Below are 27,254 nucleotides of genomic sequence, written 5' to 3' on the forward strand. Positions count from 1 at the left end.
CCCTTGCGCCCCCCCCGCCCCCCTCGCAAGCCCCTTGCCCCCCTGTCCCCCCCCCCGCATGCAGCCCCCCCCCCCATTTACCCACCCATCCCCCTTTGTGCGCCCCCCTCGTGCCCCCCCACTCCCCCCGCACCGCCCGGTGTCCCCCTTCCCCCCCTGCAGGCCCCCCCCCTCCGCGTTGAGCCCCCCCCCCCCGCGCCCCCATCCCCCCCCGCGCCCATTCATTGCCCCCCCATTCATTGCCCATTTTCTGCCGGCAGCGCAGGGGTTAACCGCGCCCGGGTGGCGAGAACAAAAGGGCTCCCCGCCAGCCAATGAGCGCCGGGCTCTGCGTCCCGACCCGCCTCTGGTTGGCTGAGGCGCGGCCAATGGCGTGAGGGCGCTGCCTGCCCGTCTGCCCCCACGTGGGGCGGGGAGCGCTGCGGGCCCGGCTCCCTGCGCCCCCCGCCGCCCCTCCCCCGCCCGCCCCTCCCCCCCCCCCCCCCCCCGCCAGGGGGGGCGGGGCGGGGCTGGGGGGGGCCTGACTGGGTCCCTCCGCGCCCCGCAACCCCCATCCTGCCCCCCTGCAGGGCTCCTGCCTCCCCCAGCCCCCCCCTCTGGGTGCCCCCAGCCCCACCTTTGGGTGCCCCCATCCCCCCCCGGAGCCCCTATCCCCCCCCCATACCCCCTACGGGTGCCCCCGTCCCCCCATCCCCCCCCTTTAGGTGCCCCCATGCCCACCTGGGTGCCCCCAGCCGCCCTCTTTGGCTGCCCCCATCCCCCCCTATCTCCCCCTTTGGGTGCCCCCATCCCCCCCGGGGGCCCTCATCCTCCCCCATCCCCTCCCTTTGAATGCACCCATCCCCCTCTGGGGGGCCCCATCTCCCCATCCCCCCCTCCATTGGGTGCCCTCATCCCCCCCCCCCCTCCGGGTAGCCCCATACCCCTCCCCCCTTCTGGGTGCCCCATACCCCCTATGTGTGTCCCTATCCTCCCCCCATCCCCCCCCTTTAGGTGCCCCCATGCCCACCTGGGTGCCCCCAGCCCCCCTCTTTGGCTGCCCCCATCCCCCCCAGCTCCCCCTTTGGGTGCCCCCATATCTCCCCTGGTGCCCCATCACCCCCAGGTGCCCCCACCCTGGGGGGGGGGCACCCTTGGAGCTGGGCAGGGAGGGGCAGGCGGGGGGGGGGTTCCATATATTCATTTATTTATTATTTATTTATTATTTATTTATTCATAAGCCAAGGGGTCGATAAAAAAAGTTCCATACTAAAAGGCCTTTACATAGAGTTTGCTGTTCATAAAACCTTTGTGTTTTTAATCCTTTTTTTTTCCATTTTTTTTCTTTTTTTGTCAGTTTTTTTTTTTTTTTAATGTTTGCTCCGCGTCTGCGTGTGTGTGTGTGTGTGGTTTATTTATTTTTTTTCCTTTTTTTTTTTTTTTTTTTTTTTTTTTTTTTTAGTGTTTACACTGGAAAAGCCCCCCCCACCCCGCCTGTACACATTTACAGCGCGGGGCAGCGGGGCCGCGGCGGGCAGGGCTCGGCGGGACGGGCCAGCGTCCGCCGCCACCCCGACCCCCCCGCTATTGCACCGGGACGGGGAGGGGGGGACGGGGGGGGGACGGGGTGGCAGATTTGGGACACCCCCCCCCCGAGCCCCCCCCCCCCCCGAGCCCCCCGCCCTGCCCGCCGCGGCCCCCTCTGTACAGAGCTCCCCGCTGTCCTCGTCCCAGCCAGGCTGGGGGAAACAGTGCATGAAACGGAAACGCGCCCCCCCCCCCCCACCCCCCCCCCCACCCCGACACCCCCCCACCCCGACCCCCCCCATATTATTATTATTTAAATTTTTTTTTTTTTTTTTTGTCCTCGTCGCTGTTGGTGGATCGCCTGTTTTCCGTAAAACTTCCCGGAAGAAATACAATATTTACACGCAAAATAAATAGAACAACACACCTGATTTCTGCTTTACCTGCTGGCAAACAGTCAGAGGTACTAGGGAAAGTATGGCTTGTACGGGGGGCCTCCCCCCCACCCCCCGCGCCCCGCGCGCCCCCCCCACCCCGGCCGCCTACCGCCGCGGCCCCGGGCTTTGCATAATGGCCGGGAAGGGGGTCCCACGGCGGGGGGGGGCGCGCGGGGGGGCTGCCCGTCCCCGTCCCCGTCCCCGTGGGTCAGCAGAGGATGGGCACCCCGTCGGCGGTCACCAGCCGGCCCGTGGTGGGGTCGTAGGTGCCCGCCAGGTAGTAGAGGTCCTGGCGGTCCTGGTACTTCCTGCTGCGCGTCATCTGCTCGTAGTGCTCCCGGCCCACCACCTGGCACTTGTGGGAGATGGTCTGCACGTCGTTCTCGTCCTCGTGGCACGACTGGTACAGCGCGTTCTGCGGCGGGGGGGGGGGTGGCACGGCGTCAACGCATGGCCCTGTCCCCATCCCCATCCCCACACCCAGCCCGTTCTCATTCCTGTTCCGGTTCCCCTCCCTGTTCCTATCCCCATCCCCACCCCCGTCTACATCCCCAACCCCATCCCCGTCCCCGTTTCCATCCCCAACCCCATCCCCATCCCCATCCCCATCCCCACTTCCATCCCCGTCCCCGTCCCTGTCCCCATCCCCATCCCATCCCATCCCCATCCCATCCCATCCCATCCCAACCCATCCCATCCCATCCCATCCCCATCCCGTCCCATCCCATTCCCCATCCCCATTCCCCATCCCATTCCCCATCCCCAACCCTGTTTCCATCCCCGTCCCCATCCCCATCCCATCCCATCCCATCCCCGTCCCGCCCCGTCCCGTCCCTCACCTTGCCGTCGCTCTGGCGCTTGCCCAGCTTGGTCTCCTCGGGGTGGTAGAACCACTTCACCTTCACCACCATGTTGCTGCCCCACGACTCCCACATGCTCTCGATGCGCCCGATGTAGGGCAGGTTGGGCCGCCCGGCCGAGAGGAAGACGGCGCAGTCCCCGATGCGCAGCGTCTCCTTGCCCCGCACGATGGCCTTGTAGAACAGCTTCCGCGCCTTCCCCTTCATGCCCCGCCGCTGCGGGGAGGGAGAGGTGGGTCAGGGGCGGCGCGGGGACCCCGGCCCCGTGCCCCGTGCCAAGCACACGGCACCCTGGGGCACCCTGCCCCGTGCACCCGAGGGACTGTGGCTCAGGCACACCTTGCTCCGTGAAACCCTGCACCCTACGTGGGTGCGAGCACCCAACCTGCGTGTCCTGCTACCTGCACCGTGCGCCATGCACCCTGCCCTGCATCCATCCTTCACGCCCTGCACCCTGCGCCCACGGATCCTGCCCCATGCCCCATGCACCCTGCCTTGCACCCATGGGTTCTGCCTCATATCCCACCCCATACTCCATGCACCCTGCGCCCACGGATCCTGCCCCATGCACCATGCACCATGCCCTGCATCCATCCTTCATATCCTACCCCATGCTCTACACACCCTGCACCCATGGATCCTGCCCCATGCATCATGTACCATGCCCTGCATCCATCCTTCATATCCTACCCCATGCTCTACACACCCTGCACCCATGGATCCTGCCCCATGCATCATGTACCATGCCCTGCATCCATCCTTCATATCCTACCCCATGCTCTACACACCCTGCACCCATGGATCCTGCCCCATGCATCATGTACCATGCCCCACGCACCCTGCCCTGCACCCATGGGTTCTGCCTCAGGTCCTACCCTATACTCCATGCACCCTGCTCCATGCACCCTGCCCTGCACCCACGGATCCCGCCTCACACCCCATACTCCCCAGATCCTGCCCCACGCCCCCTGCCTCCTGCCAGGTCCCCCCGGCCTTGCAGGTACCTGCGTGGGGTTCCCGGACCACCGCCAGAGCTGGCGCGCGGGCAGGAAGGCGGAGATCTTTGGCCGGTTTTCCACCGAGGGCAGGCGCTGCCTCCGGGAGAACTCTTTGGCTTTGGAGAAGCTGAGGGCCTCCTTGCGCTTGAGCTTGGCCTTGGGGCCGGCGGCGGCGGCCTTGGTGAGGAAGCAGCGCTGCGGCGCGCTGCTCTTGGAGCGCAGGGCCTCCGGCTGCGCCAGCAGCGCCGGCACCGGGTGCGAGAGGCAGGTCTGGAGCAGCAGCGTGGAGTCCTCGTCCTCGGAGCTGTAGGAGGAGTCCTCGTTGTCGGAGGAGCAGAGGCTGGACGTGGAGATGGAGCCGGAGCTGGAGGAGGTGGAAGAGCCCGAGGAAGAGGAGGAAACCGAGAGGCGGGTCATAAAGCGCGAGGGCACGTCGGCGCCCAGCCCGCCCGCCTCCTCGTCCTCGTCCATGTCCGAGTAGGAGCTGTGGCAGTCGCTGTCGCAGTTCAGGGTGAACTCGGCCTGGCCCGAGTACTTCCGCAGCGCCAGCCCCATGGGCAGCTGGTGCACGGGCGCCCGCCCCTTCCTATCCTTGCCCGCCAGGGCCGCGTGGGCATAGCCGTGGCTGGCCAGGGGCCGCTCCAGCTTGGCCCCAAAGTCCTTCTCACCCAGCAGCAGGGCCTTGCAGTTCTTGTTCTTGGGGGACGTCACCCCTTCGTGGTCCAGCTTGACCAGGTACTCACTGCCTGCCTTTCTCCGGCCGCCTTTGCCCACTTCTGCCTCCAGCCGCTCGGCCTTCTTGGAGCGCAGGAGTTTCTGGGCAGCCGGCAGCACCAGCCCAGCCCCGGCCCCGAAGGACGCGTAGGAGCTGGCGATGCGGCTGAAGGAGTCGGCCCCGAAGCCGTTGCCGAAGACGGGCGCGGCGACGTGGTGGTGCACGGGGAAGAGCGCCTCTTTGGCCCGCAGCTTCTTGGCGCTGCCGTTGACCTGGAAGAGGTTCTGCAGCACGGCCGTCCCCTTGCTCGCCGCCTTCCGCTTCGTCTGCGCCACCGCCGACCAGCTGAGCAGCGGCCCGCCGCGCCGCCCCACGAACGGGTCGCTCAGCACCGGCGCCTTCCCGCCCGACAGCACCTCCGCGGCTTTGCCTGGGGGGGAGACGGGGGTCAGGGGGGGCCGGGGGGGGGACCGGCGGAGCCCAGGAGCACGCTGCTGACCCCGCTGCTTCCCTGCTGCCCGCCCTCATCCCGGCTTCCCTCTGTTTCCCTCCATCCCCTCCCCGTGCCCGTGTCCCTGCATCCTCCCTGCATCCCTCTCCCTGCCCGCATCCCTGCCTCCTGCCCTCCCTGCATCTCCTCCCCACGCCTGCCTCCCTGCAGCCCCTCTCCTTGCCCACATCCCTGCCTCCTGTTCCTGCATCCCTGCACCCTTCCTCTGTGCCCTCTCCCTGCATCCTACCAGCTCTGGCACCACGCTGTCCAGCCCCGTGCCTGCATCCTTCCCCGCATCGTTCCCCGCATCCTTCCCCACATCCTTCCTTCCATCCTTCCCTGCACCCTTCCCTGCGTCCTTCCCCGCATCCTTCCCCGCATTCTTCCTTACGTCCCTCTCCAAATCCTTCCCCGCATCCTTCCCCACATCCTTCCCTGGGTCTCTCCCCGTGTCCCCCCACCCCTCACGCCATCCCTGCCGGTGCCGCCTCCCTCGGGGCAGCGTCCTGCCGCCAGGTGACTGGTGCCCCCCCCCCCCCCCCCCCCCCCCCCCACGTACCACTTTTCTCCTTGCCGGCCGCCTTCTTGCCTGAGTTCTTGGGGGTCTCGGGGCCGTCGTGCCGGTCCGGGCAGAGGCTGGGGGGCAGCTCACCGGGCGGGGGCACGTCGCCGCACGACCGCTTTGTCCGCCGGCACGAGCTGGAGACCAGAAGCGCCGGGGACGGCTCCGTGCCTGCGGGCAGAGCCGGGGGGTCAGCACCATCCCCACGGCCCCCGGCCCCCCCGCCGCCCCCATCCCCGCCCCACTCACACTGGATCTTGAAGTCGGGCGGCAGCAGGCGGATGTTGGACACGGCGATGTGCCCCGTGTCCCCGTCGTCGAACTCCACCATCACCGCCTCGGGGTCGTCCTCCTCCTCGTCGCTGGAGGAGCCTGCGGCACGGGCAGGGCGTGGGGCTGGGGCAGGGCCGGGAGCCCGCCGCCCCCCCGCCGCCGCCCCCGCCGCCCCTCACCTCGCACCACGTTCCCCGGGTAGAGGCACCGCGACTTCTGGCTCCAGTAGGCGCAGACGCGGGTGCCGGGCGGCAGGCTGCGCCTCGACTGCGGCCGCACGTCCAGCACCTGCGGAGAAGCGCCGTGCTGGGCCCCGTCCCTGTCCTTGTCCCCATCCCTGTCCCCATCTTTGTCCACATGCCCGTCCCCATCCTTGCCCCTATCCCCATCCCCGCCCCTATCCCCATCCCCATCCTTTTCCCTATCCCTGTCCCCATCCTTGTCCCCACCCCCATCCCTTTAACTTTTCGTTGCACCTGAAAACATCAGCAGTTGGACAAGATGAACTTTGAAGGTGCCTTCCAACTGAATTACTCTACTCTACTCTACTCTACTCTACTCTACTCTATTCTACTCTACTCTATTCTACTCTACCCTACCCTACCCTACTCTACTCTACTCTACCCTACCCTACTCTATTCTACCCTACTCTACCCTACCCTACTCTACTCTACCCTACCCTACTCTACTCTACCCTACCCTACTCTACCCTACTCTATACTCTACTCTGCTTCCTGTCCCTGTCCCTGTCCACATCCCCATCCCGTCCTGTCCCGTCCCATCCCGTCCCTATCCACGTCCCAATCCCATCCTGTCCCATCCCATCCTGTCCCTGTCCATGTCCCCATCCCGTCCCATCCCAGCCCATCCTGTCCTGTCCCATCCCATCACATCCCCTTACATCCCATCCCGTCCCTATCCATGTCCCCATCCCATCCCGTCCCACCCCATCCCATCCCCGCCACCCGCTCACCGCCTCCTGCAGCAGCTGCTCCTGCGAGTAGATGCGCTGCCGGTTCCCCCGCTCGCCCTCGATGATGATGCTGTAACTGCAGGGACAGGAGGAGCTCAGCACCTGCCCCGTGCCCCCCAGCACCCCCCGCCCCGTGCCCCCCGGCCCCGCTCACATGTCGGGGGGCTGGATGGTGCGGACGCTGCCGGCGTAGAGCAGGCTGTCCTCCTTGGGGATGAGGATGTGCAGCCCGTCCCGCAGGTCCTCCTTCTGGATGGCGCAGGTGTGGGGCAGGGGGGAGCGGCGCCCGCCCGCGCAGCCCCCCCCATCCTCCTCCTCCTCCGAGAAGCTGCTGTTGTCGTCGAAGTCGAAGTCGTCCTCCACCGTGAAGCTCTCCAGCAGCTTGCTGACCGCCCGGCCCTTGCACTGCGGGACAGGCAGCTCAGGGTGGGGAGGTCCCGGTGGGAGGGGGGACACGCCGGGGGGGGGCTCGGCCGCTCACCTGCTTGGTGGCCACTTTGCTCTTCACCTTGGCCAGTTTCTTGCCCTTGCTCAGGATGGTCTTGGCGCTCCGGGGCGAGAGGGCCAGCGAGAGAGCCCCGTTCTTCCGCTGCGGTGCGGGGAGAGGGGGCTCGGACCCATTTTTGGGGGCTCATCCCCCGGCCCCCCCCCAGTCCTACAACATCCCCAAGCCCCCTGGTCCCATCAGCAACCCCCAAACCTCACCAGCACCCGCAGCCTCTGCAAGCCCCGCACCCATCCCCTGCACCCCAGGGTCCCTTTGGCGTCCCCAACCCCTCCATCACCCCGAACCCCCACACCCCACGGCCCCCCCAGTCCCCCCCAGCCCGTACTCACCCTCAGGGCCGACTGCAGCACCTTGCTCTTGCGCGTCGCCTTCTTGAGCCGCTCGCTGGCCAGGCGGGCGCCGTCGTCCCGCGCCCCGAAGTGCCGGGGGTCGGCGCCCCCGAAGAGGCTGTTGGTGGGGGCCGGGGCGCTGGGGCCGCTCGGGGCCGGCGCCCTGAGGCTCTCCTTGGGCTTCGCCTTCAGCTTCTTCTTGCCGCCGTCCTCGCAGGTGCCCGCCTTCCTCCGCGCCGGCACCTTCTCCAGCTTGCCGGCTCCCGGCTTCACCGGCCGCCGCTTGATCTTCACCTCGCCCTCGGGGCTGCCAAGGCGGCAGGGACCTGTGGGGGGGGGGGGACGGGGGCTCAGAGCCCCGTGGGCACACGGAGGGGGCCCCGCGTTTGTGCCGGGGCAGCCCCCCCCCCCCCCGGCTCCTCCCTCACGGGGAGCCCCTTACCGAGCAGCCCCTGCCTTTCCTTCTTCTTCTTCGCCTTCTCGTTGGCCTCCATCTTCACCACGGAGGACGGCGAGGGTCCCAGCACGGCCACGGGCACCGAGGGCAGCAGGGCCAAGCCCGGCTCGTCGTCACCGTCCTCGCTGTCCGAGTCCTCGTCGTGCCCGTCTGTGAGAGTCGGGGGGGACACAGCTGAGTGTCCCCGGGGGCCCCCCAGGCACAAGCTGCTCCTGAGCTGTTTGCGCAGCCCCCCTGCAGCACCTCCCCGTTGCTGCAGCCCCCCACGCTGCAACCCCCATTGCAGCCCCCCCCCCCCACTGCAGCATCCTCCCATGGCTGCAGCCCCCTGTTGCCGCAGCCCCCCCCGCACACTATCCTGCCCCCCGCCCCCCCCCCCCCCCCCCCCCAGCACACCGCAGCCCCCAGCCCCGTGCCGGCCTTGCCTTTGAAGCTGGGCAGCTCGCGGGGGTCGGGGTCCTGCGGCTGGTACTTGGCGGCGCCGCCCTTGGAGCTCTTGGCGCGGGACAGCTTCTTCTGGATGCGGCCCCCGGGGTTGGGGTCTTTCCGTCGGAAGGGGCTGATGCCGGCGGGCAGCCCCTTGCTCTTCACCTTCTGCTTCAGCTGCGACACCTTGTGGGCCACCTTGCAGGACAGCTTGCTCTGCGAGCCGCTCTTCTTGCACCGCACCTTGTCCTGGGGGGCACGGGGAGGCTCGGCCAGGAGCCGGCCCCCCCACCAGCGCCCAGCCACCCGGGGGGGCAGCACTCACCGGGGGGGGGCCCTTGATGCCTCCGTACGCCTCCTGGGCCAGCTTGCTCCGCTTCTTCTTGGGCTGGGGCTCGGCGCGCAGCCCGGCGCACAGCAGGGACAGGCTGCTCTTCACCGCCCTGCGGGGAGCGCGGCGTGGGCACGGCGCGGGGCTGCTCCCGCCCGCCGCCGGCCGCCCCCCCCCCCACTCCCCCCCCCCGGCTCCCCTCTTTTTTTTCCCTGTAACCTTCACTCGCTCACTAATGTTTTGTGACATAAAACCTAGAGATTAAATTTTTTTTTTTTTCTCTCTGTCTTAATTGAAGGAACCATTTAGTGCAGATTTAACTATTATTACCAAATCATCGGGCCTGATGCCGCGCGCGCACACACACTCCAATCGTGTTTGGACTAGCTCGGAGGATTTATGCAAATGGGCCTGTCGGGAGAGGCAATTTGTAGCAGAGAAGGACAATTATACAGGGCCCGTGAGTGTGAAAACGACTGCGCCGGGCGGCTAATGGATAATAATAAAGCGCCAGCAGCAATGAACACCACTGCAGCGTGACCAATGACTTTATACAGCGCGGATAAAGAGGCTTTTATGCAACGCTGCACCCGCGGCCGGGCGGGGGGGGGTGGGCGGCCCCGGGACGGAGCCCCTGCAGCCGCCGCCGCAGCGCCGGGGAGCGGCCGGGACGGCCCCGCCACCCCTAAACCACCTCCCCCCCCCCGGCACGGGGACGGGCGGGCGCGCGCCCCCGGTCACTCACTTGACCTTGCGGCTCTCGGCCCTGCCCAGCGTGCTGGAGTGCTTGCGCTTCCTCGGCCGCCCCGGCCCGCGCCGCGCCGGGCTCCGCGAGCTCTCGTCGCGCCTGCAGCCGCGGCAAGACCGGGGGCAGCCTGAGACCGAGGGCTGAGCACGGCCCCAAACTCAGCGCACCGCTGACACCACCCCCCCCTTACCACCGCCACCACCGACCCGACCCGCAGCCCCCCCCCCCACACACAGCCCGGCTGCTTTCCCCCCAGCAGGACGGGGACGTACTCGTGGTCGTGCCGCCTCTGCAGCTTCACCAGCTCGCGCTGCTTCTCCTTGTAGCGCCGCTGCAGCTCGGCCAGCCGCATCCGCACCTCCACCTCCTGCGTGTTGAGCTGCTCGATGGCCGCCTTCAGGGGGCACACCTGGGGGACGGGGACGGGCCGCTCGCACCGGGCACGGCTCGACCCCGCTGGCCACGGCGGCACGGGGCGAGGGGACTACTCACGGCCTTGGTTTTGGGCGTCCAGGTGTACTTGCGGCGGGGCACGCGGGCGCGGGGCGGTGGCGAGGTGGGCAGGGGGCTGAGCGCCGGCGGGCTGCCCTCCCGGCTGGCCGCCTCCACCAGCGACCAAGCGGCCGCCACCGTGGCCAGGTTCTGCAGGTTGAAGGCCAGCAGGTCCTCGTCCTCCCCTGCCGAGACCGGAGGTCAGCGGGGACGCGCCAGGACCCCCCCGTGCCACCCCTGAGCCCCGGCACTTCTGTGCCATAGCCCTGCACGTGCACTTGTGAGCAGCACCCCTGGGTGGGGCTGGGCACCCCGGGGCCATGCGGGGCAAAAAGGGGTCAGTGGGGTCGTGCATGGGGTGCTGCACGAGATGGGGCAGCACGCACAGGGTGCCCGTGGGGCGCAGGGACAGCACGCAGGGTGCTGCGTGCACGGCACGCCCGGTGTCCCCAGGGTGCCGCGGGGCCGCGGCGGCCAGCGATGAACTCATCGGGGCGCAGAGCCAAGGCCGGGGCGGGGAGGGACGCGGTGACGCGCCCCATCCTGCCGCCCCATCCGCGGGGGCTGCGGCGGGGGGAGCCGGCTCCCCACCGGGGAACGGGGCCCGACGGCCCCCGCACGGCACCGCCACACGCAGCGGGACTCGGCCGGCGGCAGCAGCGAGCACGCGGGGCCCTGCGCCCGCCCGCGACAGCGCTGGGGAGGCGCCAGGGCCTTCCCTGCCGGGGCCCCCGGGATTCCCTGGGGAAGCCGAGCCGGGAGGGAATCCCGGCGCCTGCCTGGAGCCAGCGCTGGAGCAGAGCCCCGGAGACGGCCCTGGGCTGCGAGCAGGGCCCTGCAGCCGGGCACCGTGGTGCAAACGCACACAGCCCCGCGCTGCAGACGTACAGTGCACGCGTGCGTGCAAGCCCTGCGCTGCAAATATAGGGTGCAAACGTGCACAGCCCGGCATTGCACCTGTACATCACCAACACGCACAGCTCTGCATTGCACCTGTACATCGCAGCCATGCACAGCCCTGCAATGCACCTGTACATCAGCAACGTGCACAGCTCTGCATTGCACCTGTACATCGCAACCACGCATGCAGTTCTGCATTGCACGTATGTCAAGCACATGAACGCAGCCCTGCATTGCACATGTCACAAACACGCACGCAGCTCTGCACTGCAAATATCCGGCGCAAACGCGCACAGTCCTGCACTGCAAGTGTGCGGCGCATACGTGCACCCAGCCCTGCGTGCAAAGATGTGGTGCAAATGTGCACGCAGCGCTGCAGTGGAAGCACGCACACGACCCCGCACTGTAAATATCCACTAGAAATGCGCACAGCCCCTTGCAGTGCAAACATGCACGCGGGCCCATGCTGTGAACACGCACAGAGCCCTGTGCTGCCGGCATGCACGCAGCCCTGCACTGCAAACGCGCACTGCAAGCGCGCACACAGCCCCCCCCCCCGCTGCACAACACGTGCTCTGCCCAGCCCAGCCCCTGCACACATTGTGCAGCCCCTCTGCTGCATGCACAATGCACGACCTCTGTGTTGCACGCGCTGCACGCCCCCGAGGGCACCAAGGGGTGTGACAACGGGGCAGGGAGCACCGGGGCGCACAGGCAGGGGACGGGAGGCACCGCGGGGCGGGGGGCGCGGGGGTTGCTCACCTTCCAGGGCCAGGTCGCAGCGGCGCCGGCGGAGCTCCAGGTCGGCCAGCTCGCTGAGCAGCGCGATGCCGGGCAGCCCCACGGCGCAGGGGGCGGGCGAGGGGGGGGCCGGGGGGGGCTCCTCGGGGGACCCCAGCGCCGGCAGCTCCCCCAGGTCGATGCCGGCGGCGATGAGCGCCTCCAGCCCGCCCGGGCAGCCCTGCCGCCCGCTGGGCGCGTGGCTGGAGCCATCGCCCTCCTCCTCGTCGCAGCTGCCCTCCGGCCCTGAGCCTTCGCTGTTGCCCTCCTCCTCCTCCTCTTCCTCCTCCTCCTCCTCCTCGCCGCCAGGGGGGACCAGCGGTGAGGAGCCCACCGCGGGCACCGGGCGCTGCTGCTCCACCGAGCTCTGCTCCAGCACTGCCGGAGCCGCCTCCCGGCGCACCCCGAAAGGCTCCTCGGTGGCCACCGCGGCCGGGGCCGGCCCCGGGGCGAGGAGGAGGTGGTGGCGGTGCAGCAAGGCGCCGGGACCCTCGGCTGCAGCCCCCCCGGCCGGCGGCTCCCGCACGGGGCCGGGCTCCCTCAGCACATCCTCGGTGGGGCTGAAGGTCCGCGACTGCTCGGGCTCGGCCGGCGGGGAGCCCGCGTGCATCGTGTCGGGGTCGGCCGGCTCGGCCGAGTGCGCCTCCGAGAAGCCCATGTTGGCCGCGGGGTAGCTGTAGCCCGGGGGCAGGTCTGCGGGGAAGGGGGGGTGACGCTCAGCGGGGAGACCCCGGCACCCCACAGCCACCCTCCTCCTCCTCCTCCTCGCCGCCGCCACCCTACCTGGCTCCAGGGACTTGGGGTAGTCGCGGGGCGGCTGTCCCTCCCCGCGCTTGTCCTCGCCGTCGCTGCCCTTGCTCTGGACGGGGACGGGGCTGTCGGCCGGGGAGCGAGGGGCCACGGCGGAGCTGGCGGCGGGGCAGACGGGTAAAGTGCAGGGGGCCGCGGGGAGCGCCACGGGGCACTTGGCCGGGTGCCGCAGGGCCGGGGAGTGGCAGCAAGGGGACAGCTTGGGGGGCCCAGGGGCCGCCGAGGACATGCCCTTGGCCGGGGGGTTTAAGGCAACTGCTTTGTGGGAGGGCTTGAGGGGCTTCTCGGGACACACGTCCTCCAGCTCCAGGGGCTGCTCCTCCGGCTTGCGCTGTGGGGGGGGGACACGGGGTTGGCACACGTCAGCACCACAGCACGGCCCCTGCCCCGCATCCAGCCCCGCATCCCCCTGCCCCCCATCCAGCCCCAAATCCAGCCCCGCATCCCACTACCCCGCATCCCACTGCCCCGCGTCCCCCTGCCCCACATCCAGCCCCACATCCCACTTCCCCCCATCCCACTGCCCCACATCCCCCAGCCCTGCATCCAGCCCCGCATCCAGCCCCATATCCCACCGCCCCGCATCCCACCCAGCATCATCTGGCGCCACAGCCCCAGCCCAGCCCCACGGCCCCCCCACCCTCCATCCCAGCCCCACGTCCTGCCCCCCCACCCGCCCCCAGCCCCGCGGGCACCTGGACGTGCGCCTGCCGCTGGATCTCGAGGGCCTGTGCCGCCCGCTGCTGCTGCAGGGCGTAGAGCTCCTGCTGCCGCAGGAACTGCGAGCGCGAGTACACGGGCAGCTGCCCCGTGTGCTGCAGGTGGGCGCCGGGACCCCGGCCCGGGTACATGGGGGGCCACAGCGACGCCTGGTCCATCACGTCGGCTGTCGGCAGCGGGGGGCGGGGGGGGGGGTCAGCGGGGGACCCGTGGTGGGGTCACCCCGCAGATCCAAGCAGTGGTCCCCCAGCCCTGCACCCCCAGGATCCCATTTCCCACCCCTGCAGCCCGGCAGCACCCAAAGGGACTCCCCATCTCCCACCCCTGCACCCTCAGCATCACCTGTAGGGACCCCCCCCCCCCCATCTCACATCCCTGTGCCCCAGCAACCCCAGGACCCCATCTCCCCCCGCACCCCGTCAGCATCATCTGCAGGAAGCCCCCCATCTCCCACCCCTGCGCTCCAGCAGCACCCCCAGGCCCCCATTTCCCCCTCCACCCCCTCAGCATCCCCTGTAGGGACCCCCCCACCTCCCCCTACCCCCTCAGCACCACCTGTAGGGACCCCCATTTCCCACCCCAACAGCACAACAAGCCGTGGGTGCCCTCCAGCCAGCCCCCGCCCCCCCCCCCCCCCCCCCCAGCCTCACCCAGCGTGTGGGGGGTGCCGTGGGCGGGGGGCTCGGTGGGCAGGATGACGAGCTGGGCGGGGGGCTCCTGGGAGAGGGGGAAGACGGGCTGCATGGTGCTGGGCATGGAGGCGGGGAAGGCGGGCGGCAGGTTCTGGTGCAGCGCGGGGTGGCCGATGCCTGCTGGGGGGGGGGGCCAAGAGGGGGGGGGGGGGGGGGGCCGTCAGCGCCGGGGCGGGGAGAGGAGGGGGGGCAGCCCCCCCTGCTCCCGCAGCCCCCCCCCCCGCCGCCGGCACCGACCGTAGGAGTGTCCCCCCATCCAGATGGAGGGGCTGCGGGTGCGGGGCAGCCAGTGCGTGTGCGCCGGGTGCGCGTGGGCGGCCGGGTCCCCCCCGAGCTGGCCCGCCGGCAGCGACGAGCCCCCCGCGATCATCAGGTGGGGGGTGAGGTCCCCGGGGCACCCCCCCGAGGGGTGCATCCGCGCGAACTCCACCAGCTCCTTGTTGTCCCTGCGGAGAGAGGGGCGGCGTGGGGCACCGCGACGCACGGCACCGCCACCTGCCCAAGCTGGCGGCACGGGGACGGGGCCCCCATGCGTGTGTGTCCCCCCCCGCCCCCCCCCCCCCCACGGCACTTACTGGAGAAGGAGCTCTCGCCCCGGCAGCCCCAGGCGCTCCTCGCAGAGCCGGCCCCGCTCCTCCTCTGCCTCCAGGTCGATGACGTGCATGGGCCGCGCCGTGCCGGCTGCGCGGGGCGAGAGGACGGCGCGGTGAGCGCGGCACCGCCGGCACCCCGGGCCCCCCGCCGCCCCCCGCCGCCCCCCGGCCCCTACCTTTGATGCCGGCGGCCGCCCGGCCCTGCCGGCCGGAGCCGCTGCCGTAGGAGGGCTCGGGGCGGCTGAGCGTGTCCTTCTGCCGCGCCACGGCCACGGCGATGCCCACGGGGGGCTGCCGCACCTCGCCCTCGCCGTGGCCCAGCTCGTGCTCCCGGCTGCGGGCGCAATCCGGCCGCTCCAGCTCCGGCTGCCCCTTGCCCGGGGGGAATTTGGCGTCCTGGTGGGCGCAGCTGCCCTTGATGCCGCCCAGCCCCACGAAGGGAGCCTTCTGGCCCACGATAAGTGCTTGGTTGCTGTACTTGAGAAGGTTCTTCATGGCCGAGACCTCGTCCGGGGGGGTCGGCATGTCCTGGCTCAGCACCGAGCCCTGAGTCATCAACGCAGCCTGCTGCAGACTCGTGCTGAAGGGGTCCAGGTAGGAGCCCTTCCTCTCCTCCGCCATGGCCATGGGGGGGCCCTGGCCCTGCACGCCCCAGGGGGGCAGGGGGGGCCCGTTGTAGCCCAGGGAGTTCAGCTCCAGGGCCTTCCGCTTGCCCTCGGGGCCGCCGCCGGCCGCCTCCGCCTCGGGGCCGCCGTGCTGCTGGTGCCGGATCCGCGCCACCTTCTGCGGGGTCTGCCCGGGGGGCTCCTTGGGGCCCTTCTCTAAAGTGCAGCAGGACGGGCCCACCTTGGCGCCCAGCGGGTCGGCGTGCGGGGCGCGGGAGCAGTCCGGGGCCGGCGGCACCTCGAAATAGCCCTTCTCCAGGCCGCCCTTGGGCGGGGGGCCGAGGCCGGCGAAGGGGGGCCCCTCGGCCGCCCCGCCGCCCCCCAGGTACTCCAGCCCCTTCAGCCGGGCGCCGGGGCCGCCCCACTCGAGCCGCCGCTCCGCCTTGCCCTCCGCCTTGGCGTGGTGGTGGAAGGAGGTGCCGTAGGCGGCCGGGGGCTCGGCGCCCACCTCGCCGTGCCGCTCCTTGCCCTCGGCGCGCTCCAGCCCGCAGCTCTCGGCCGCCACCTGGAAGGAGCGGCTCTTGTCCGCCAGGTGTCCCACCGAAGGCACGAACGTGGCCCCGCTCAGCTTCAGCTCCCTCCCGGCTTTGTCCGGCAGCGGGCACAGCACGTCGGGGCCGGCGTGCAGCTGCAGGCAGGGGAAGGAGCCGGCGGCGGCGGCGGCGGCGGCACCGAGCGGGGCCGGCCCGGTGGGCACGGCGTAGGAGACGGCGTGGTGCAGCATCTGCCGCCGCTCCAGGCACTCGCCGTAGGGCGGCGGAGCCTCGGGGGCTCCCGGCTCCCTCTCGCCGCGGCACGGCTCCTTGGCGCAGCGGCCGGCGCGGGGCAGGGCGCTGCCGGCACAGCTGGGCAGCGCGGCGCGGCCGCCTTCGCCCTCCAGCCCCTTGGCGCCCAGCAGGCAGGAGGCGAGGTGCTTGGGGCGGCCGTCGCCCGCCGCCCGGGGGGGGAGCCCCTCCTTGCAGTGCCCCTCGGGCGGCACCGGCAGCACCGCCCGGTGCCTCTCCTTGGCGTCGTCCTCCGGCGGCCGCTCCTTGCCGTCCGCCTTGCTCGCCTTCTCCTTGGCCGCCAGGAAGCGGTCGTAGTCCTTGGGGGTCTTGGGCAGGGGCCCGGCATCGCGCTCCCGGCTGCAGGAGCCGGCGGGGGGCCCGGGGGCGGCGCGGGCGATGCCGGGGAAGCCGTGGCCGGCGGAGAGCAGGGCGGGCTGGGCGGGCAGGTTGCGCAGGTAGAAGTTATCTGGAGGGGAGGGCGAGCGGGTCAGACCCCCCCCCCAGCAAACCCAGCACCCCCCCCCCCACCCCCCCCCCCGGGGCCCCGCGCCGAACAAAGGCGCGTTCGAGGCGCCCGGGGCCGCGTCCGTGCCAAGCGCCAGCTCCCCGCTAATGAGGGGAGGAGCGCGGGGGAAGGCACGGCCTAATTAGCTCCATTTCCCACCCAAACAATGTTCCCTATTAAGCGCCCGCCACAATATTGTGAGAAGCAACAGCGGCGGCGGCTGGGCCGGGTGCCCGCGACCCCGCTCCATCCCCGGGGACCCGGCACCTGCTCCATCGCCAGCCCCTCGTGGCGGGGACCCACCGCAGGGGACGGGCACCGGGAACGGGCACCGAGCCCCCCGGCAGCACCGCCGTGCCCGGCAGCCTCCTCTCTGCCCCCCCCATGCACGCCGGGGACGTGTCCCCCCCCCCCCACCGTGGGCACCCGGCGCGGTGCCGGCCCTGGTACCTGCCTTTCTGGCTCTCGTAGAAGCGGTGCTGGCTGTAGAGGACGTTGCTGTTCCCGTGATGATCCAGGTGGCTCATGGGCAGGAAGGTGGACGCCAGGCTCCCGGAGAAGCGGGGGTACCCCGGGGCTGGGGGGGGGGGGGCGCATGGCGGTCAGGGGGCCGGGGCCGGGTGGCTTGCTCGCCCCATCACACCGCGCACACGCGTTGCGTGCGCCACGCGCCTCCTGGCCACGCAATATCTGCCCTCCTCTCGCCACGCCGGGGCCGTGAGCCCCCCCCCCCCCCCCCCGGTGCACCCCCATGAACGGCGAGGGGGTGCGGGGGGGGCTCGGCACAGCGCTCGCAGGGCTCCCCACCCGCGCGAGCCGTCCGTCAGCAGCGAGCGCTGCGCTGCCGGAGCCGCGTGCGCTGCCCGTTCCCCCCCGCCTGTCCCCGTGTCCCCCCCCCCCCCCCCCCCCCCCCCCCCATCTCCCCCCCCCCCCCCAGCGCGGCGCGCAGGCCCCGGCACGCCGGGAGCCAACTGGCAGCCGGTCAAACTACCAGCTGGGCCGGCTGCCAGGGCCCCGCGCCAACACCACCGCCCCGCTCCTTAACTCTGTCGGCCCCCGCTCAGGTGGGGACGGGGACGGCGGCGGCGTGCCGCGGGGGGCACTGCCGGGGCTGCCCCCCCCCCCCCCCCCCCCCCCCTCCTGCCACAGCCCGGCGCGATGGGGAAGCGGTGGTCTGGTTAACAGGGCATCCCGGGGACACCCCGCACCCTGCAGCATGAGCCGGCACGGGGGCTGCAGCCCTGCACAGGCCCCCCCCCCCCCCCCCCCAACATCCCTTTTTGCAGCGGGCTGAGCCTTGTCCTCGCGGATGCCCCCCCCCCCCGTGCTGGGGATGGGGGGGTGTCCACGGGACGTGCTGCCCGCCCCGCCGCCACCCCGAAGCTTGCCACGTGCTGCCTGCCCGCTGCGACCACCCGCGTGCCGCGGCCATCCCCCCCCCCGCAGCCCGGCCACCCCGATGCCGTGGGGGTGTCCGCGACACCCGGCCCACCCCCGGGGGGGGGGGGCTCCTTCCCGGCCCTTCCCCGGCGCCCACTCACCTTCGTGGGAGTGCGAGAACCAGATCTGGGAGGTGCCGGAGTGAGGCCCGCGGAAAGCCGGCTCCGGGGGGGACGCGGCGGGGCCCGAGGGGTGGCTGGGGGCCCCCGAGCCCAGGCTGCTGCTCAGGAAGCTCCCCATGAAGGACGAGGCGGGCGCGCTCCCCATCAGTCCGCTCCCTGCTGCGGGGCGAGAGGAGAGAGTCAGGGGGGAGCCCCCGGCCCCCACCACACACACGCTCCCACCCCCGCCGCACCGGCACGCTCGCTCGCCGTGCGCTTGCACGCTTGTGCACGGACACCTGCAGGAGGGCCGTGCCCAGCACGACATCCCTTGTGCACACGTGCTAGGTGTGCCCGTGCTTCCTGAGCACGCGCATCCCTTCGCACACGCCGAATGTGCGCACGCATCCTTTGTGCGCGCACACTGCTTGTGCACACACATGGCTTGCGCGCGCACACCGCTGGCACGCGCACACTCGAGTACACGCACACCTCATGTGATCGCGCCCCTCGTGCCCCCCCCCCCCCCCCCCCAAGCCCCACCTGCACACACGCTGGAGCGCGCGAGCAGCAGCAGAGACGCGCGGGGAGGGAGCACCTGTGTCCTGCCCTGACCCCACGTGCACATCCCAGGGACACGCGTGTGCCAGCACATGGCAGGCTTTGCACACGCGTGCGCCTCCCCCCACTGCTGCTCTGCCCCTGGCTCTGAGCGGCTGCAGGACACCGGCTGCCCCCAGGGCCCGTGCCGTGCCGTGCCATGCTGTGCCACGCCAGGCGGCCGGGGCACGCCGGGCCATCCCGCTCCCAGCAGGGGCAGCTGCCAGCTGCAGCAGCCGGAGCCCTGCCAGTGCCCAGGGGCGGTGGCAGGAGGCTGGGGACATGGGGACAGCCGTCTGCGACCGGGGCAGCGGCTTCCCGGAGCAACGCCCTGCGGAGGCGAGCGCGCCAGGGGGTGCCGCGCACACATGTGCACAAACGTGCGTGCGTGCACGCGTGTGCACGGAGGAGAACAGCACAAGGGAGGGCGCACGACAAAAAGGGCAGGGGGGCAGCCCCCGCCCGGCCCGCCCCTGCACATGGGGGGGGGCCACGGAGCTCCCCGCCGGGGACGCCCCCACCCCGCAGGGCCGGGCGGGCCGAGCCGTGAGATCATGGTGGAAACATCGCAGCCGGTAGCCAGCGGCCGGGCGGGAGCCGGGGGGGGAGCGCGGCCGCCCCTCTGCGCTTGGCCTCGCTCCCCGCCTGCATGTGTTTGCCGACGTGGGCTGGCGGGGACCGCGGCCTCCTGGCCCCTCCGCGGCACGGCACGGCACGGCTCGGCACGGCTCGGCACGGCTCGGCATGGCACAGCGGAGCCCAGGGCTGGCCGGCCGCCCGGCCGGGGCAGGAAGTGATGCTTTGCTCTCTAAGCCGGCCCACGCTCCCCGGCTAATCCCGCCGGGATGCCTCTGGGATGAGTGTCGGGGATGTGGTTTCAGGCAGCTCGCTCCTTCCTGCGCTGGCCGGCCGGGGGCCGAACCCGGGCCGGGACCGCGTGGGTTGGGGGCACGGCCGCACCCTGCCCGCGGCCCTGGGAACCGGCACCATGCGCGGGACGGGACGCGGCATCGCCCCCGGGCACCGGCCGGGAGGACGGAGCAAGGGGGATCCCGGCACGGCACGGGGCGCCCCGCGGAGCCGGGAACGGGGCCGGGCGGCGTGAGCTCGGCAGGAAGCCGAGGTTTCCAGAAGGAGCCTTTTCTGGAAGCTGTGCGACGGGCTGTACGAAAACCCGCGCGCGCACGGCCCCGTGGCAGCGGCCGGGCCCCGCGCCGCTCGCTCGCGCGCTCTCCTCTCCCCCCTCCACGTCCCGTCCCAGCCGCTGACTCACGCCCCCTGGCACGGCCGGGTCCCCAGGCGCGCGCTGGCCCCCGCGCCGTTCCCACCCTGCTCGCACGCCCGCACGCACGCTCGCCCCGGCCGCTCGCACGCTCCGGCCCCAGCTCGGCTCCGCGCCCCCTTCCCACGGCCCCGGCTCTCCCCACCGCGGGGGCTGTGGGATGCAGGCGGCCCCCCCCAGCAGGCGAGGACTTGGGGGGGGGGGGGGGGGGGTCCTGAGGCCGCGCAGAGCTCAGCTCGCCCCCGAGCACGCGGCGACGGAGGAACGGCACCAGGGAGGGCGCAGTGCCATGGGTCCCATCCTGCCCCCCGCAGCCCCTCGGCAGCGCCCGCCTGGGAACTCCCTGGCCCTGCTCCTTGCACCCGGGGGCCAGCGCCGTGACTCAGCCCCGCTGGGCACCGCTCCCGGCTCCGGCACCGGCCCGGCCGGGCAGAAAATCCCCCCGCTGGGAGCCAGCACGGAGGGGATCGACTGCAGCCGTGTTTTGGGGACCGCGGGGTTCTGCCGCCGGTCGTCGCTCGCGCCTGTGCTGGGAGCTCCCGCACGGCCACGCGGGCACCGTGCCGGCCCGGCCACCCCACAGCCACTCGTGTCCTGCTCCCCCCCGAGCCGAGCTGGCCTGGACAGGGAAACTGAGGCACAGGAGGCGGCGGGGCCGTGCGGGTGGATGTGGGCACTCGCAGCACCCCGGGACTCCCCCAAACGGGGCTGGGAAGGAGGCGCACGGCCGGAGGAAGGGGTTAAAAGCGAAGCGAGCTGCGTTTTGTTCTGATCCCCTGCCAAACCGCGGGGGCCGGGAAGCCCGGGGCGGGATGGGGGGGTCAGGGGGGAGCTCGGGGGCTTTTTGCCAGGGCAGCACCGGCCCCAAACCCACCGGGGTCACGGCAGCGCCGAGCCCGCCAGGTCTCAGCGATGACCGCAGTGACGGGCACCGGAGGGACCCGGGGGGGCCACGGGGCAGAGCAGGGCGTGAGCCCCCCCCAGGGCCGTTCTTCGCCCCCGCGCCGGGCCCGGCGCAGATGGGAATGTGCTGGGAAGACGGAAAGTTTCCCCCGGCGGCGAGCGGGGCCGCGGGAGCGCTCCGGCCACATCTGCTCGGGCCGAGCCGCGTTCTGGGCGCCCGCCCGGAGCGGGGCGCGGGGCCACGGGCACCCGACCAAGGCAGCGCTGCCGGGAAAGGGAGGGGGTCCCCGGCCCCGCTCCCACGCAGCATCCTCCCTGCCTCCCTCCCTGCCTCCCTCCCTCCCTCTCCGGGAAGGCCCCGGCTCTTCCCGCGCCCCACGGCCCCGCTGCTCCCAACCCCTGCCGTGCCCCCTCCCTGGGCCACCCCGCGATCTGGGGGCTCCTTTTTAAGCACCCTGCTCCAGCCTCCCCCCGACCCCGGGGACGCACGACAGGGACACGGAGCAGCCGGTGGCTGGGGTTGGGAAGAGGGGCGATGGCCCCCCAGCGATGCTGCGGTCCCCGCTGCAGCCCGGGCACGCGGCCCAGGCCAGGCACGGGTCCCCACGTCACCACGGCCGTCCCCAGGGCTGTCCCGGGAGGGGCGGCCGCGCAGGGGGGAGGCGGGCGGCCGGGACGTGCGCGGGGCGCTGGGTAGAGTTACTGCCTCGGCTATTTCGGGGCTGGAACATTCCTAGCGGGGCCGAGGCCGCACGCGGAGCCGCCGGAGCTGGCGGGGACCCTCCTGGCACCGCGGGCCGGCAGCGGCCGGTGGCACGCGGGGCGCACGGCGGCACACGGGGCCGAGGACGCAGCAGAGCCCCGGACCCCCAGCCCTGCCCGGGGACCCCCAGCCCTGGGCGCGACCACATCCTCGGCCCAGCACAATAACGACATCCGTGGTCGTTAATAACCTCCCCCCCCCGCCCCGCGTCCGCCAGCTGCTCCCCTGGACGTGCCACCTCCGGTCCCTGCTCCTCCCAGGCACGGTGCAGGATGCGGCCCCCGGCCCCGGGAACCCCCTCGGGGGAGGCGCTGGGGCTGCTGGGCCCCCCCCAGCTCCCTCCCGGCCCCGGCCCCGCACGCCTCGTTGCGCTTTTTAACCCAACGTGGCCCCTTTAAATATTGGGCAAATAGGAAATAAGTGTAATATAATTTCCTCGGTGTTATAATTTAAGATTAATCCATATTGTTATGGCACTAAATAAATGCTGTAATATTGAAATGCAGTTCAAATTAGCTTGACAGAGTGCCAGAAGTACAATTAAAATGTTATCCGATGGGTAATCACAAGCTCGGCTCTCCGTGCTAAGTGCCACTTGCAATCTGTCGGCTTTTGACGGAGGGAAGGGGAGGCTGGAGCGGAGCAGGGGCTGCGCGCCGCGTGCTCGCTCGCCGGGGCTGCGCGCCGCAGCGGGGCCGCGTGTGCAACACGCTGCTGGGTGCACGCGGCTCACACGGCTGCTGCACGCCGCTTGCAAGGGCAGCGCACCCACACCGCTCGCGTGGCCGGTGCTGGCAGCTCGGCGCGTGCCCCTTGCACGCCCGACGCACGCGGCTCCGCACGCACCCCTTGCACGACTGCTGGGGGCTCTTGCACGGCCAGCAGCCGGTGCACGCCGCTCCGCGCACGCCGCTCCGCGCTTGCTGCTTGCACGGCCGCCGCGGGCTGTGCACCCCCGCCACAGGCAGCTTGCACAGCCCAGAGGCCATTTTGGGAGCAGCCGCCGGCCCTGCACAGGACGGGGCCGAGGAGCAGCCAGGAAGGGCCCAGGGGTCCCCGTCCCTCACCCCGCAGCCCCACGGGGTCCCCGTCTCCCACCCAGCCCCGTGCAAAGCTCCGCAGCCTCAAAGCGCCTTCAGCCTTCACCCCATGCACACACGGGGGGTCCCCGTGCACCCAGCGGGAGGGGAAGGGAGCGAACCCCGAGGGGCTGCGGTGCTGTGCCCCCCCAGGCTCCCCCCCAGCACCAGGACACCCCAATGCCCAGCACGGGGACCCCGTTGGGGTCGGGCGCTGCCGGTGCGGCCGCGCGGCGGGGCCGGGCAGGGAGGCGCGCGCAGCGCTGTGCCCATCTGTTTCGTTTTACGGAGCGGATAAAGAAGAACTCCAAGAATGAGATTATTGGGTGAGTGTTTATTTACCCGCTATCGCGGGCGGGAGGGAGGGGCCGCAGTTCAAAGCCCGTGTGAATCTTTGCAAAGTCACCGAATAGCCAAATCCTGCTATTTTTATTTTCTGCTATAATTACCAGCTCGGCTGTCGCGTAGCGCTGCCATCAGCGCCCGGCCCTGCGCGGGGAGATGAAGCGGCTGCACGGGGGCAGCTCCTGGGCCAGGCACGGGGCTGAGGAGCCGGGGAAGCAAAGGAGGAACCGGGGGGGGCACCCACATGAACCCATTTACCACCGTCCCCCCTTCAGCCCCTCCTGGTGGGGTCAGCCCCGAGACCCCCACGCACACCAGTGCTTTGCCCCCGCAGCTCCGTGGAGCCCGGAGGCATCGCTGCCCACGTGTCCCTCCCGGGGGCCGCCCGCCCCCAGCCCCTCCGGGACCCCCAACCCACGGCCGGTGGTCGCAGCCCCGAGCTCAGGAGGACAAAGGAGGGAAGGGGCTGGGCGCCCGCCCCCGCTTTGGGGCGATCGCGGCATCGAGCGGCGGTGCTGCGGCTATCTGCCTCCCCCGGCACACGCGCACAGCCGCGGCTCTGCGCGGCTCCAAATAATAACTAATGAACAGATGAAACCACTCAGCTGTAATTCCACAAGATTTGGGTTTCTCAGTATTCTGCTTTTTTTCTCCCTGACACATGTGCGTTTACCTCCCGCCTCCCCCCTCCCCCAGTAATCTGCAGCAGAAGTGTCACTAATAAGGAGTAGACAAGTTAATCTCAAAATCTGTTTTAACTTTGACACCTACTTTTTTTTTTCCCCTTTTTTATTTTTTAATAAAAACTCGGAGCGTGTTGCAGGGAGGCCGGCGAGCCGCGGAGGAGCCCGAGCACCGCGGCCGTGCCGCCGCCGCCTCCCAGCCCCTCGCCCGGATTAAATCCTGCGCGAGCAGCGAGCCGGCGGCCGAGGTGCAGCGGCGCCAGCGCCGGGGCTGGATGGGGAGCGCCGCGTTCCCCCCCCCAGCCCGGGGATGGAGGCCACGAGGCCGAGCGGGAGCCCCCCGAGGCCCCACCTGTTTTATGGCCCGTCCCTGCCCCAGCAACGCCGGGGTGAAAAAATGCAGCGCTCGGCCTGGAATTTAATCCACCGGGGGAGGACAGCTGCGGGGAGCCCAGCCCGGCTGCGCGCCGAGAGCGGCCGCCAGCGGGGAGCAGCCTCCGGGCTGCACCGTGGCACCGTGCCGCGCACCGGCACCGGGCAGCACGCCGGCACCGTGCCACGGCCGGGCCGCACGCCGGCACCGTGCCGCACACCGACACCGTGCCGCAGAGCAGGAGCAGCACCGGCAGCACCCCGGGGCTCCCGGCGCAGCGCCGTGCCGGTGCGAGCCCCCCCGGTGCCGCGAGCCATCGCAGCGCGCCGAGGGCTCGGCGCGGTGACAAACAGCCCAGCGCGCTCTCGGCTGTATTTTACTCCATAAAAACGTCAGAAGGGCAGAAATGGAGGCCCTGGGTAAAGCCGGCAGTCGGCAGAACCTGTTTGGCCGAGTTTCCCACCCTCCGGTCGCCCCCCAGGCTCGGCAAACCCCCCCCGCTGCGGCACGGGGGGCACCGCAGGCACGCCGGGGACCCCGCTCCCTGCCCTGCGGCACCCCTGGAGCGCGGCACCGGGCAGGGGGGCCCCGTCCCCCGACCCCCCCCCGGCAGCGGGGCAGGGCCCCCCCGAGCCCCCCGGCGCCGGGCAGGGCCGCGGCTCCTCCGCGCTCGGGCCCCCAGCGCCGTCTCGCGCCGTCATTTGCATGGTCCCAGTGCCAAAAACAGATGCAAACCGAAGCATTTGTTTGTAATAACTGCGCAGCCCTGAATTATGGCTTTAATAAAATAAAGCTAAACATTTTTTATCTCCCTTTTCTCAGGGCTACTTCCAAGCCCCGAGCGCTCAGCAAAGGCTCCTGGGAGGTGTAGTCCGGCCGGGAGCCATTTGGGGAGCGGGACCGGGGGCCCCCCCCCCCCCCCGAGCCGGCGCCGTGCCCCGGGGCGGCCGCGTGCTGTACGGCCCCGCCGCCGCCCGGCGAACCACGGGCTGGCTCCCGGTGCTGGGCGGGGTAATTATCAAAATTATCAATCATCGGCGGTAATTACCGCCGCACGGCTCCCGGCCCCGTGGCGCGGCCGCCGGGTCCTGGCCCCGTTCGGGTTTGCCCAAGCACCGTCCCCGTAGGCGCGGGTGCCTCCGAGCGCGGTCGCCGGGAACGTCTCCGGCTGCGGCGGCCCTGCCAAAGCCCGGAATATTTTTAGCTCTTTCTGTTGTTGGGTTTGGCTTCTCCTTTTCTTTTTTTTTTTTTTTTTAAAAAAAAAAGGCGAGTTTCTGCAGGGGTATTTTTAGCCCGATCCATGTTATTTTAACAGCCTCCTTTGCTTTCGGGCTCCCATGTGTCGCCCAGACCCCGGCGGCGGGCGCAAGGGGCCGCCGAGCTGCGGGAACCCGTGCGGCCCCGTCCCCGCTGGGGAGCCCCTCCCGGTTAACGGCAGCCAGGGGGGGGGGACCCAGCCCGGGGCTGCCGGCACAAAGCGAAACCGCCCCGGCCTCGGGCCCAATCCTGCACTGCCTCCCGGCACCCCCGTGCCCCCCGTTTTCCATCTCCTCGCAGGAACCCGAGCCGCCCCCCCCCGCCCTCGCACCCGTCGCGGCCCGGCCGTGCCCCCCGCCCTAATCCATGCACTAATTGTAATCCCATTAAAGCAGATATAATTTTATTAGTATTCACAGCTCATCAAGGCGCTGCCGCCGTGCGACGGAGAGAAAAACGCCGGCGGGGAGCGGGAGGCCCCGGGCGGCACCGGCTGAGCGCCGGATCCAGCCCCAGCTCCGTGCCTCCGAACCCAACCCCGCTCCACGCACCCCGCTGGGACCCCCCCCTGCTTTGCAGCCCCCCCTGCAGCCCCGCACGGCCGCGGCCGAGCGCTCAGCACCGCACACAAAGCCGCGGCAGCCGGCGGGGCCGCACCGAGGATGCACCGAGCCCGGCTCCGGTACCGGGCACGGGCTGCAGCCGGTAACGGGAAGGTGGGAGCTGCGAAGCCGTCCTCCCCCCGAGACGCGGGTGCAGGACCGGGTTTTATTTTATTTCATTTTATTTATTTTTTTGCTGCGCATAACGGCGCCGTTGTTCACCCTGATCGCGCTGCCTCGGCCCGGTGGGGAGCAGCGCTGGCACGGGGGAAGCGGGGGGGGGGGGGTCCCCGGGAGACGCCGCCGTGCGAGTGACCCCAATGCCTCCACCCGGAGCCCCCCCCATGCAGGATGCACCCCCCAGCACCCCCCCCCCCCAGCCCGTGCCGCTGACCTGAGTGCGTGGCCATGGAGATGGGCGCGGGGAAGAACTTGGCGGGCTGGAAGTGGCCGGGGGGCTGCACGGTGCTGTGCGCCGAGCCCGAGACGCGCCCCGCGCCGTGCCGGTGCCCGAGGCCGCCCCGCTCCGCCAGCAGCCGCGGCGGGGGCGCGAAGTCGCGGCCGTCCATGCCGGGGGCCGGGGGCAGGAGCCCGCCCGGGGGGGACCCGGCGGCTGCTCGGCGATCCTCAGCGCCGCGGCGGGCCGGGCCGGGCGGCGGGCCGCGCTCGGGGCCGGGGCTGCCGGCTCATCCTCCGCTCCTGGAGCACGGGAGAGAAAAGCAGAGCGTGAGAGCGCGGCCAGGCCCCGCGGCACCCCCGGTAACCCCCCGGTCCCCCAGCACCGGGTCCTCCCCCCCTTTTTTATTTATTTGTTTGGTTTTTTTTGCATCACCCCCGGTGCACGGTCCCCCGGTTTCCCCACGCACCGTGCCCCCAGCTTCCCCGGGCCCGCGGCGCCCGCTCCTCCCGGTGCTCGCTCCCCTCCGTTCCGCTCCCGTTTCCCCGCTCGGCGCCGCGGTTCCGCCGCCGCCGCCGCCGCTCCCGGTGCCCCGGCCCCGCTATCCCCGGTGCCCGGCCGCCAACCCCCTCCTTTCTCCCGTTTTCCTGCCGCTCCCGGTGCCCGGCCGCCCGCTTCCCCGCCGCAATCCCCGGCGCCCGGCCCCCGTTCTCCCCGCGGCTCCCGGTGCGCGGCCGCCGGCATCGCCGCTGTCCCGGCGCGCGGCTCCGGCTCCCCCCGTTGCACGGCCCGGCCGCCCTCCGCGTCCCGGGCACGGCCCCCCGGTGCTCGGGCCCCGGCCGCCCTCCGCCTCCTTCCCCGCCGCCGGGGCTCCGTTTCCCGTCCTCCC

The 27,254-nt window shown here is 71.2% G+C and overlaps 1 protein-coding gene across 4 annotated transcripts; it reads right to left on the reverse strand.

Annotated features, from left to right (window-relative positions):
• Nucleotides 1-1,807: 1,807 nt before the first annotated feature.
• Nucleotides 1,808-26,562, reverse strand: BAHCC1 (BAH domain and coiled-coil containing 1). Of its 4 annotated transcripts, none has more exons than XM_040530426.1 (26): nucleotides 26,363-26,562; nucleotides 18,082-18,258; nucleotides 16,995-17,117; nucleotides 14,780-16,501; nucleotides 14,586-14,691; nucleotides 14,248-14,456; nucleotides 13,969-14,127; nucleotides 13,294-13,484; nucleotides 12,572-12,929; nucleotides 11,771-12,481; nucleotides 10,109-10,293; nucleotides 9,889-10,025; nucleotides 9,614-9,715; nucleotides 8,863-8,980; nucleotides 8,537-8,786; nucleotides 8,097-8,261; nucleotides 7,655-7,980; nucleotides 7,299-7,406; nucleotides 6,972-7,222; nucleotides 6,818-6,893; nucleotides 6,024-6,132; nucleotides 5,821-5,943; nucleotides 5,569-5,742; nucleotides 3,808-4,946; nucleotides 2,783-3,019; nucleotides 1,808-2,358 (listed from the first exon to the last, which is right to left on the reverse strand). In XM_040530426.1, exons 1-26 carry the CDS (start codon nucleotides 26,535-26,537, stop codon nucleotides 2,152-2,154), a joined length of 7,638 nt encoding a protein of 2,545 aa, XP_040386360.1. In that variant the 5' UTR covers nucleotides 26,538-26,562; the 3' UTR covers nucleotides 1,808-2,151. The 4 variants fall into 4 exon arrangements, with proteins under 4 accessions (XP_040386360.1, XP_040386362.1, XP_040386359.1 ...); XM_040530428.1 differs by having other exon boundaries at nucleotides 8,537-8,735; nucleotides 18,082-18,261; XM_040530425.1 differs by having other exon boundaries at nucleotides 18,082-18,261.
• Between the last annotated feature and the right edge of the window lie 692 nt (nucleotides 26,563-27,254).

The sequence above is a fragment of the Cygnus olor genome, chromosome 18 (genome assembly GCF_009769625.2).
Source record: "Cygnus olor isolate bCygOlo1 chromosome 18, bCygOlo1.pri.v2, whole genome shotgun sequence".
NCBI classification, from domain to species: domain Eukaryota; kingdom Metazoa; phylum Chordata; class Aves; order Anseriformes; family Anatidae; genus Cygnus; species Cygnus olor.